The sequence below is a fragment of the Cygnus atratus genome, chromosome 11, assembly GCF_013377495.2.
Source record: "Cygnus atratus isolate AKBS03 ecotype Queensland, Australia chromosome 11, CAtr_DNAZoo_HiC_assembly, whole genome shotgun sequence".
In the NCBI taxonomy this organism is placed as follows: domain Eukaryota; kingdom Metazoa; phylum Chordata; class Aves; order Anseriformes; family Anatidae; genus Cygnus; species Cygnus atratus.
The window spans coordinates 9,298,453-9,309,958 of NC_066372.1; the positions used below are offsets into that span (position 1 = coordinate 9,298,453).

General features: G+C 60.3%; 1 protein-coding gene across 1 annotated transcript; it reads left to right on the forward strand.

Annotated features, from left to right (window-relative positions):
- Nucleotides 1-2,324: 2,324 nt before the first annotated feature.
- On the forward strand, nucleotides 2,325-11,248 carry CLK3 (CDC like kinase 3). Its single transcript, XM_035566793.2, has 13 exons — nucleotides 2,325-2,410; nucleotides 3,213-3,361; nucleotides 4,596-4,809; nucleotides 6,863-6,956; nucleotides 7,223-7,289; nucleotides 8,000-8,116; nucleotides 8,584-8,750; nucleotides 9,137-9,231; nucleotides 9,609-9,738; nucleotides 9,845-9,927; nucleotides 10,170-10,249; nucleotides 10,544-10,634; nucleotides 10,859-11,248. Exons 2-13 carry the CDS (start codon nucleotides 3,213-3,215, stop codon nucleotides 11,042-11,044), a joined length of 1,473 nt encoding a protein of 490 aa, XP_035422686.1. The 5' UTR covers nucleotides 2,325-2,410; the 3' UTR covers nucleotides 11,045-11,248.
- Nucleotides 11,249-11,506: the final 258 nt, after the last annotated feature.

Here is an 11,506-nt window from a genome sequence, read left to right on the forward strand (position 1 = left end):
GTAATGGGTGTTTTTGCTTATGTATCACATGCTAACATTGTGTTTTCTTGCACAGAAAGGCACTCGAATCACTGAACTGCTAAACAGCTTTGACACTACTAGAGTATTAATGTTTATAAGCTTTACACAACTAGACTGGAAATAGACAGGGACTAACAGATTATTTTGTATCCGATTCAGGGAAAGAAACAAGTCGGGATGCGTAACAGATACCTCAGTAAAATAAGCTGCAACCATACCTGGTCCTCCGTCGCTCCGCGCTGACGAGGACCACTCAGACTGTGAAGAGGAACCCTTCCCCTGGCCTGGGTTTGATTCTGGCGCCCGGCTTAACGCGCGTTTCGCCGAGCTCCAGGTCTCCTACTGAGCTGCCAGGCTGCGGGGACAGGGTTAGAGAAACCAGCAGCGGCGAGGGGGTGGAGGAGGGGGGGGGCAGGGGGAGGCCGGGCGGGGGCGGAGGCTCGGCCTCCCCCCCGGCTCCGATTCATTTCACTCAAGCGTGTTGGATTGTATAGTACTCAGGGGTTTTGACACTGCGGGCAGGACCGTTCCTCGCGGGGAGCGTTCTGCTCGGCAGTGCGTCTGCTTCTCTTCGAGCTCCAGACCAGCGAAGGTTTCACAGCGAGCAGCCAAAAAAAAAAAAGAGAAAAGAAGAAAAAAGTAACAGAAAAAGCCCCCAGCTGCTAAGACGCTCCTGTTTCGGAGTGGGTGGGGATTAAAACCAACCTGCTTGGCCTCCCCCAGCTTGCTGTGGGGAGGCGAGGGCAGAGGCTCGGGGACGGGGGAAGAGGCCGGGGGAGGCTGCGCTGCCGCTCGTCCCCCCCGGCGCACGTGAGGGTGTTTACACCGCGTCCTTCTGGCCGCCGCGTGCGCGCTCCAAGCGGATTCAGATCGGATTGTTCTCACCAAACAGCTGCAGCAGCCTTGCTACTAGTTTTCTTACCTATTTAAAAGGAATAAATAAAATTAAAAAAAAAAAAGAAATGTGATAGCCTAGGCGGTGGATAAATACCTCAACGTCTCCTTCCAACAAGTGTCTGTATATGTTGTTGTTGGGTTTTTTCTATCTTACACGTTATCTGAATGTTTATATTCCAATAAACTTCTACCTCTTCACACCGTGACCCTGCGAGCGTGATTTGGGGCCGCGCCGCTTCGCGGGGGGACCGAGCCAGCCGTGCCTCGCGCCGTCAGAAGGTTTACACGTGGCGACACACAACCAGCCGCGTGGGGGGGGGTCTGAGCAGGTAAATCCTTTACATCTGCCCGCGGTTTGTCCTGCTGACGGCTGCAGCAGCTTTAACCTCGCGCTGCTCTGCCTGCCGGGCTGCGCTCTCGCTCAATGTGCTGAGCAAGCTGTGACGGTTCTGAAGTTGGACAGAAGCTGGTTTCCAGCCCTTTTGGCCCCAAAATTTCCAAGGCCCTGCTGCCCCTTCAGGATGGCTCTGCTACCAGCCGTCCAGGCACCGCACCGGCGGAGGCAGCGCCTTTCCCTCCGCCTTTTGCTGCCATGGAAAGGGGGTGCAGGGCTTTTTTGGTATTTCCAGTTAAAAAAAAAGAAAGAAATAGCAGGGGGCTTTCTGGTGGCTTTCAGGAGCCCCGTGGAGGTCAGGCTGGCCTCCTTTGGCTGCCTCGAGGCCCCCCGGTGTGCCCGGGGCAGGGCGCTGCCTCCCGTCCCGTTCCGTTCCATTGTTACCCGCCTGTCCCAGCACACCGACACGGAGCAGACCGAGCCCGCAGGAGGCCACGGCCCCGGCTGGAGCGAGTGCGGCCTCCTCGGCTCCCCTGCGGCAGCGGGAGCTGCCCTCGCCGCCCGCCGTGGTGCAGGCGATCGGCCTCGAGGCCGGCTTGGGCCATGCTCAGCACCACCAGAGCCGCTCGGCGGGACGCGGCCGCCCCTTCGGAGGCCCAGGGGGCCGCTCGCTCTGCTCGGAGGCCGCCGGCCTCGTTCGGGGCCTCTTCTGCTCCTCGCCCTGCGGTGCTGCGGGGGGTCCCCGGGCCGGAGGAGCAGGGCTGGGACCCCGGGGAGCGCAGGCAGAGCTGCGCGGAGGCGTGGAGGCGCGGAGGCCAGCCTTCGCCCGGCCGGAGGCCACGCCGGTGGCACCCGCGGCACCCGGTCCTCTGCCCGAACCCAAGCAGGTGGCGAGCAGGCGAAGGAGCGGCGCGAAGCCCAAGCGGCTCCGCGGTCCCTGCCCCGCGGGGCTCCCGTTTCCGGGCCGCGGAGGCCGCGAGGCCCTGGGAGCCTCCCCCTCGCCTCCCCCGCGGCGCGCAAGGGGTTAACCTCCGGGCCAACGAGAGGGGCGGCCAGAGCGGCGCGGGGCGGCCACGGCGGAAGCGGAAGTGCGCGGAGGGCTGCGGGGGGCCGGGCCGGGCCGGGCCGTACCCGGGGGCGCTGCGGGGCCGGGCGGCGGTGAGCGGGGGGGGGGGCCGGGGGGGGCCTGGAGGGGTCCGAGGGGGGCTGGGGGCGGCCTGAGGGGGCTGGGTGAGGTTTGGGGGGGCTGGGGGCGGCCTAACGGGGTCATGGGGCGCCCCGAGGGGGCCTGGGGGTGGTTCGAGGGTCCTGGGGGTGACCTAACGGGGCTCTGGGTGTCCTAAGGGGGTCCGGGTGCAGGCTAAGGGGGTCGTGGGGCGCCCTGAGGGGGCTGGGGGAGGTTTGGGGGCTCTGGGGGAGGCCTGAAGGGGTCAGGGGGCGCCCTAAGGGGGTTTGGGGGCGGTTTAAGGGGGCTGGGGGCACGCTGAGGGGGCTGGGGGAGGTTTGGGGGGGCTGGGGGCAGCCTAAGGGGTCGTGGAGCGCCCTAAAGGGGTCTGGGGGAGGTTTAAGAGCTCTGGGAGAGGCCTAAAGGGGTCAGGGGGTGGCTTAAGGGGGCCTTTGAGTGTCCTAAAGGAGCCTCTGGGCACCCTAAGGGGGTCTGGGGGTGGTTTTAGGGTCCTGGGGGTGACCTAAAGGGGCTTCGGGTGTTCTAAAGGGGCCTGGGGGCAGCCTAAGGGAGTCATGGGGTGCCGTAAAGGGGTCTGGGAGAGGTCTGGGGGGTCTGCAGGTGCCCCAAAAGGCTCTGGGGGAGGCCTGAGGGGTTCTAGGGGCACCCTGAGGGGGTCTGGGGGTGGCTTAAGCGGGCGTACAGGTACCCTAAAGGGAGTCTGGGGGCACCCTGAGGGGGCTCGGGGCCAGTGTAAGGGGCCGGGAGCTGAGCTGGCTCTGTGTGTGCCTGCAGATGCATCACTGCAGGCGGTACCGGTCCCCGGAGCAGGAGCCCTGCTGGGGCCAGCGGTGGAAGCGGCGGCGGTCCCGGAGCAGGGCCCCCGAGGGCAGGCTGCGCTGCCCGCCCCGCAGGGACCCGGCCAGGAGGTCGCGATCCAGAAGGTGAGGGATCGCAGGGGGTCTGCTCCTCGCCCCAGAGCGGGCGCAGCGGGAAGGGGATGCCTTAATTGTTCCCTGGGCTCGCTCCGGTTCCGGGTCTGGCTTTTGTTTAACAAAGCAAACGAATTGTGCCCACAACTGGCTTTCCCCGTTTTTTTAATTAGCGGATTATGTAGGTGGGATGTGGGTGAAAGCAGTCAGCTGCCGGGTGAGAACCTTCTTGCCCATCTGTCCTCAGGCTGCGAGCCTCTTGTGGGTTCCTCGCTACCCTCCAGTCCTTCGGGCTGTTATTTCTGAGTCTTCTGTACCTTAAAAGTTCAGACTGAGGTTTCACACAGGTGGGCTCGGAGCTGAGTGTTGCTGTTGGAACAGAAGAGTGTTATTTTTTGGTGTGTTTTTTTGTTTTTTTTTTATCGTTGTGGATAATTTAGCAGGCAAGGCAGAGTGAAATTTGGTTCCTGACCCAAGCTGAAATGAGCCACCCCGTGCGCATCTGCGTCCTGTCGAGCTGTCAGCAAGAAAGCCAGTCGTTGCCAAAGCAGAGGGGAAGCAAACAAACCAAAAAAGCTGCTTTTTGCAGCGGGAAGCAGCTGCGACAAGGGCTTGGTCGCCGTCAGCTGGGGCAGCAGCAGCCTGGCCAGGCGCGTGCCCGAAACGCTGCTTTGGTCACGTTTTGCGGTTTTTGTCAGCCAGCGTGCTGTGGTTTTTTTCTGCGTTGTGACGTTTTCTGCCTAAAAGGTGGCTTCTCACTCGGCAGCAGGGCTCGCTGGGGGAGCCGCAGGGTTTAATCTGTAGAGCAGAGGCCAAATTCTCCTCCCGGCTCGTGGTAGCGATCACCGGAGGCACACGGGCACCGGAGGCCGGGTGTCTGGGGGCTCCCATCCCTGCTGGGGCGATGGTTCGGGCACCGCCGCTGGCTTGGCTCCTCACTCATTAAAAAAGTACCGAGAGGCCTTCCTGGGGGAGGAGAAACGGTGCTAGGAAAGCACCCGCGGGTGCTGGGGGAGGCTCCGTGAAGTGGGCAGCTCGGGCCCGGCCCTAAGCAGGCGCCTGGTTTCCCCCTGGTTCCTCGAAACGTGGGAACGCCGCGCGATCTTTCCTCTGGCAAAACTCTTCTGTTTCCCCGAGCAACTTGGCTACGAGGCGGCCAGCGGCGGGGCCAGCCGGGGGGGGCTGGCAGCGGGGCGGTGCGCCGTCCTCCTGCCGCTCCGACTCTGACGGGTTGCCTGTGCCGCAGCCGGGACAGGACGCCGCACCGCAGGAGGTACCGGGACAGGCGGGACAGTGACGCCTGCAGGTTCGAGGAGCGGAGCCCGTCCTGCGGGGAGGACTGCTGCCCGCCCCGCGCGCGGAACTGCCGGCGCTCCCGGGGCCGGGAGCAGCACCGCGCCAGGCAGCACCAGCACCGCTGCCGGAAGCGCAGGACCAGGTCTTGTAGCAGCGCCTCCTCGGTGAGTAGCAGCCGGAACGAGCGCGGGGTCGGGTGGGGCCCTAACCCTTCTTCCCTCCTTTCAGCTCGGAGCGCTCCGGGTGAGTACCTCTGCCCCCCGTTAGTTTGTTCCGTTACGTGGGGTGCGCGGTCCCGAACCCGCGTGGTGGGACGCCGGGAGAGGCTGCAGCCGGTGCTTTCGGTGGCCCTGCCCCCGTAGCTGCAGTAGGTGAGGGCACGAAGCTGCGTCCTTCGCGGCCGGGGGGGTGAGCGAAGGCTCCAGGCGGCACACAGGTGACGCGGTGACAGCCAGGCTGCGGTGTCCCCGTGCAGGTCTCCGCGCGGCGAGGACCTGCGGACCGGTGCTGCTCGGGGGGGGGGGTCTGGCAGGCAGCGAGGGTTCGGAGCGCTCCTGGCGGGTGCTGGGTGCTCTGTGCCCCGTCCCGCGTGGGATCAGCCAGCGCCGTCGGGCCTCGTGTGAGCCGTGAGCGCTGTGGTTACCAGCCCCTGTCCCCCCTGCGCTCGGCTCCCAGCTTCCAAAACCACGCCCGTGTCCTCTTTGCCTGGTTCCGTGCAAGCGTCCCGGAACTGCACCTTCTCTGAAAACGTCGCTTTTCCACCTGACTGCAAGGAATCGCGGCGTTCCTTGCCAGAGACGGTCCGAGGGTTATCAGGGAACGCTCGGTGCGGGGTGGGGAGGCTCATCCCAGGGCCCGGAGCAGCCCGGGGGCGTTGCGAGGTGTGGGCCCGAGCGTCTGCCTCGCTGCTTCTCTGCAGCGAGGGAAGATTTTGCCACGCTGCACCACTTGGTTCCCTTCGGATACTGTCCCAGCACGGGGACCGGGTCCTGATCCCTGCATGGCGTGGGAGCTCTGGCGGCCTGCTGCTCTCCTTGCCTTCCTTCCCCACTGACATTTTCACTTAGGTCTCAGGGGCAGGGTTACGACTAAAACGCTCCGGTGTGGTTTGCGTGTGTGCGTGCGGTGACCCGGTGTGCAGGGTTTGGGTGGCCTGAGCGGGATCCTTCCAAGGCTCGCAGCTGTCCCAGCTCTCCCCTCCGCCTCCTTCTGGCTCAGCTTACCTGCCGGGGTTCAGAGCTCGTTATTTTGGACCAGGTGGGGGCCAGGGGGTGCAGAGGAGAAGCCTGATAGCAAGTCAGGCGTGGAAACGCAGAGCTTTGTTTGCATTTCCTTCGCCGTTTTTAGGGCTAAATGGAAAAGACCAGGGATCAGGACAGCTCGCTCTGCGGACCCCGGTCCTTGCGGGACCGCTGGGCTGGTTTTCCAGTAGAAGCTGGCAGTAGCAGGGGTGAAGGTGACCTCGTGTCCTTAGTGGAAGCTTGAAGGGGAGCGAAACGCTCCCTGGGGACTCGCTTGACCCGTCCCTCAAGTTCTCGCAGGCTTCAGACTGCACCCCAAGGAGAAGGTGCAGCGCTGGGTCCGCTCGCAGCCGGGCGCACCGGTGGAGGAGCAGCGCTGTCGGTCCTGCCGGGAGCAGCAGGATGCGGCCCTGGGGGACCGGGGAGCCGTTAGCCGAGGGAGCACAGCGCAGTGGCAGGGGCAGAGCTGCTGCTCTGGCTTCTGCTGGACGGCTCGTCCAAGCTGCCAGCTCGGCCAGCCTTCGTCACGTTTGCCAGCGGAGAAAAGGGCGTTCTTCCGGCCGAGCCCTCCTTCCCGCGCCTCCGGGGGCAGCCTCCGGTGCTGCTGAGGACGCTGCTGCCCCGGGGCACCCCCGGGGGCCGAGCCCGAGACCGGAGCCCCCCGGCTGCCGCCCCGCAGAGAAGAGGGGGGCGTTTGGCGGCGGCACCAGGCGCTGCAGCTAACAGAGGGTGTTCTAAACGTACCTGTAGCTGTTGATTACTTTTCTGTTTTGAAGTCGGTTTGTGTCTTGACGTGTCCCTTGCAATATCCCTATCGTTATATATGCCGTGTGCCTTATGAAATGCTGGCATCTGGAAAACCCACCCACCGACGCACCACCGTCTCTCCACCTTTGAATGACAACACAATCTGCCACTGGGGACTGCCCGCTGTGCGCGCTTGGCCGTATGCCGTGCCGGGGGGCGGTGTGTGCAGAGAAGCCAGCAGAGCAGTAAGCGCAGCAGGAGCGTGGAAGATGACAAGGAAGGCCACCTGGTGTGCAGGACCGGCGATTGGCTTCAAGAGCGATGTACAGCCACCTTTCGTAAAACTTTACCTCTACTTCCTATCCCCGTGTTAGACGAGATCTCTCTCTGTACTGGAGGGGTCTCTAGTGTTTATTGCTTATAATGGACTCACCAGTAAATTGCCTGAGGCAGACAATAGACACGTGAGCTTTAAAGAGCGTAGCAGTGAGAGACGTTTTTGTTTTGACGTGTTATTGCTGTGAAATTGCAGGACCCCAGCTCTCGCCCGGCCTCCAAGGCTCACACCCGCTCCTCTTTTCTCTCCTAGATGAAATCGTCGGCAGCCTCGGCGAAGGCACTTTCGGCAAAGTTGTGGAGTGCGTCGACCACGCCAGGTGGGCAGCCCTCACTTCCCCCTCACTCCTCTGTCGCGGCAGGATTTGCGCTCGCTCAGTGGCTGAGGGCTTCGGGACGGGCCAGCCGGACGGGGAGGTGGCCTCTTAATCTGCCAGGGTGCTTCTTTTTTGCCTCCTCTCCCGTGATTACACCTGACCCCTGTCCCTTCCTGCCCTCCCGTCTGGCTCTGCGCCCCGGGGGCAGCTGAGGGCGGGAGCCACCGGGACCCCTGCCCCTCCAGAACTCCCTGGCACGGTCGGAGAGAGGCGGTGTGGCCGCTCGGGGGCTGCTGGGTCGGGACGTGGCGTGTCCGCAGCGCTCTCGTTGGAGTGTCACTTGAGCAGCAGCCTTTCACTTCAAATCCGTGCAGGTATTTAATCACTTGTCAAGGTCGGGACAAGGGCAGAACGGCTAATCTCTTACCCAGGCCGCCTCTTTGTTTTCCCTGCACTATCACTCCCTCGTCCCGAGCTTGCTGACGGCTGTCTCCTTCCTCTGCCTGGTTTTATTTATTAGATTGCCACACACCTGCTCGCAGCACTGCACATGCAACATGGCACGGCTGAGCTAAGTGAAGCCAGTGGGAACGTGGTCTGAATATACCCTTGGGAAACTCCTCATCATCCTACAGGCTCCTGCAGTGCCCTGTGGGATGTGTGTGCAGGTGATACCGGCTTTTTCTCTGACTCCTTTGTCTCTTCCCTTGCAGAGGCAAATCCCAGGTGGCACTGAAAATCATAAAAAATGTTGGGAAGTACCGAGAAGCAGCCAGGCTGGAAATTAACGTCCTGAAGAAAATCAAGGAGAAGGACAAGGAGAACAAATTGTAAGTTGCTGCGAAGCTCCCAGGCAGCCAGTACCACGTCCTCAGAGACGAGCAGCCTGCTTGAACGAGGTCCAAAGCCGCCCAGAGCTGAGGACTGGATGTACTTGCTGCTCGCCTCCTCTGTGGGGAAAACCTGTGTCATGCCTCTGCGTTTTGGAAGAAGAGAGCCTGGCCCTGGTTCTACCAAACACTCGTGTGCTTAACAACTGCTATGTTAAGTCACAGGGAGGAAAAATTGACCAGAATTACTGACAGCCACTTGCTGCCTTGTCCTGCTTTACAAAAAGAGCCCCCGTTTGAGCTGGGCGAGCAAAGTGGGCAGGAGTTTTCTCTCCAGCGTAAATGGAGGGATTGCTGTGCTTCCAGGTCAGCCGGCTCAGGGCTTTTGTTCACCAAAAACTGGGAGAATTACTGTTCTGTCGAGTCTCTGAACGATGGTTAATCCTCGTGCCGTTCTCTCTGCCTAGCTTGTGTGTCCTGATGTCGGACTGGTTCAATTTCCACGGCCACATGTGCATCGCCTTTGAGCTTCTCGGCAAGAACACTTTTGAGTTCCTGAAAGAGAATAATTTCCAGCCATACCCTCTCCCTCAGATCCGGCACATGGCCTACCAGCTCTGCCATGCCTTGAGATGTAAGTTACCCAGGGCCAGCCTTTGGGGTTGCCAGCGGCTGCTTGTTCTTCAGTGCGTGCTTTTTTGGGTTGTTTTAACCTATAGTAGGACCTGAACGTCCTAGCTTCCTCTTCTGAAGCTTCTAAAAAGATAAGATACGATGATTTCTGTGAGTAGTCTTTAGATTTGCTTTCTTTTCCTTGTGAAAGGAATGGAGGAGAGGCTTGTGAGCTCTCTTGTGCCTTCTCTGTCAGAAATATGTAGTCACCGCTAGGCTTTGCCTCTCCAGAATGGGCTGGGAGGGAGGCAAGGAGTTAGCTTGCGTCAGGGTGTCCAGTACATGGACTTGGTGCTCCAGTGTCTGGTTCTTACGTGTTTTTTCCCCTCTCCTCTTCCCCCCGTGCAGTTCTACACGACAACCAGCTGACTCACACTGACCTCAAGCCAGAAAACATCTTGTTTGTCAACTCTGACTTTGACACTCTGTACAACGAGAAAAAGGTGGGTTATGGCTGAGAGAGAGGTGACTAAAGCAGGAACGGCTGCCTGCTCCCGCGCTGCGGAAGGTGGACCTTCCATCTTCTGGGCGTGCCTCACAAGCCTGTTTAGCAAGAACAAACTGGAAGCTCGGCCCCTTCTTTCCTCCCTGCCTTTTAAGAGCCTTAAGGCTCTGCTTCAGTGGCTCCAGCCCACAGCCGCAGTTCAGCTGCCGTCCTGAACACGGACACGGGATGTGAATAGCTCAGAGCTTCCCACTTGGGATCCTTCTGATTAACAGCGTGGACATGGCACTTCTGGGGACAGAGGGCTCCTGTCAGAGCCTACCCTAATCCCGAACCAGCTGTTAAAAGCTCTGAGGCCTTCTCCTTTGCTTGCAGAGCTGCGAGGAGAAGTCCATCCGGAACACGAGCATCCGCGTGGCCGACTTCGGAAGCGCCACCTTCGACCACGAGCACCACACCACGATCGTGGCCACCCGGCACTACCGTCCCCCCGAAGTGATTCTCGGTGAGCACCGCGGGGTGGCAGGAGGCTCTGTTCCACCACGGAACTGGTGGAAGGAAGCGTGGTGGGGGTTGCTGGGCGCACAGAGCTAGCTTTACTCTCTCTGCAGAGCTGGGCTGGGCACAGCCATGTGATGTCTGGAGTACCGGCTGCATCTTGTTTGAGTACTACCGAGGCTTCACGCTCTTCCAGGTATGACTTGCAAAAGGCATCGTGTTCTTTGGCCAAAGTAAGACTGCTTACTGTCTGAAAAGGCTAGAATTAGGTAAAGGGAGGGGAAATGAAAGAATAGTAAAAGCAGGAGAGGAAGCAGAGCTGGACAGGGCCTGCACCATTCCCGGCTTCTCTCTTGTCCTCTCTACCTGTTGTGACAGACTGTTGTCACCAGCTCTCCAAGCTCTGAAGCAGTGCGCTGCTGCTCTTTTCCTTTGCAGACCCATGAGAACCGTGAGCATCTGGTCATGATGGAGAAAATCCTCGGGCCCCTTCCCCCTCACATGATCCACAGAACGCGGTAAGAGCCTGTAACTGCACCGTCAGCGCGCAGGTTAACTGGTTGTGGTGGCTAACGAGTCAGGATGCCAGTTGTGTTTGCACACCAGGTCTAACCTGTATAACCACAGGGAACTTGCTGGAAGTTTGGGTTTTGAGCCTGATGACTGGTTTTAGGGGCAATGGTTCAGCTGCTTATGGAGGGCAGAGTTTAATAGTATTAATTGTCATCGAGTCTCACGGGCTGCTGCTCTTCCTCTGCCCGTGGGGGTGAGCTCTCGGGTTCAGCCGTGTGAACACCTTTCCTCCTCTCCAGGAAGCAGAAATACTTCCACAATGGGAACCTGGTATGGGATGAGAACACGTCCGATGGGAGATACGTCCAAGAGAACTGCAAGCCCCTGCGGGTAGGTGGCAGAGGGCAGCTCTGAGGGGGTGCTGGCTGCGCTGAGAGGCTGAACTGGTCCGGGGCTCCCTTCCTGAGATCCACAGGGGTCAGGAAGGGAATTATCTCTGCTGGGGGTGAGGTCAAAACAGCCACAGCCTCGCTGTACGTCACAGAACTGGGGGCTGGGGCATGCTCCCTGTTGTACTGGAGCCTAGATGCATCTCGCCTGCCCTTCTGTTTCAGACATACATGCTGCATGACTCGCTGGAGCACGTGCAGCTCTTCGACTTGATGAGAAGGATGCTTGAGTTCGACCCTTCCCAGAGGATCACGTTTTCGGAAGCCCTCCTGCATCCCTTCTTTGCGGGCCTCTCTGCAGAGGAGCGGATGCTGTGCGGTCGCACCGCCAGCCGGAACCTGAGCAGATGACAGCTGGGGAGGTGACAGGGGCTGGGTTTGTACAGACAAGCTCAGTCTCACCTCTGCAGCTCAGCTCCACCCCTCTCAGAGTTCAGAGGGGCACTGTGACACGAACCCTGGGCAGGGAAGGGGAAGAACAGCTCCGTTGGAAAGCACAGATTCGTCTATTTATATGTTGTAAAGTTAAAATAAAGTGTTTCTTATTGTTTCATACTTCCCTTGTAGGCAGGGTGGAGGGCTCGCTTACTCCCAGCTCTCCTTTCCGTGCAGAAGATGGAGCTGTTGGAAAAATAGTCAGGAAACTAGGCAGCAGGATACTGCTTCAGTGGAAGGCAAAAAGTAAGGGGGCGGGGACTGAACTCCCTGGTCCCTGCCCTTGTGCCTCTGAGCAGTGTCGAGCAGCAGGAAGGCTTGCTGTGCCTGTGGGGGTCGGGCTCCAGCCTGCCAGCAGACAAATGAAGAGCTGCACAG

Excerpts from the sequence above, each read along its gene's own strand:
- CLK3 (XM_035566793.2), top strand. The coding sequence starts at position 3,213 with ATGCATCACTGCAGGCGGTACCGGTCCCCGGAGCAGGAGCCCTGCTGG. Across the intron at positions 8,751-9,136 it reads GCTCTGCCATGCCTTGAGAT|TTCTACACGACAACCAGCTG; the intron begins GTAAGTTACCCA and ends CCCCCCGTGCAG. Across the intron at positions 9,232-9,608 it reads CTCTGTACAACGAGAAAAAG|AGCTGCGAGGAGAAGTCCAT; the intron begins GTGGGTTATGGC and ends CTTTGCTTGCAG.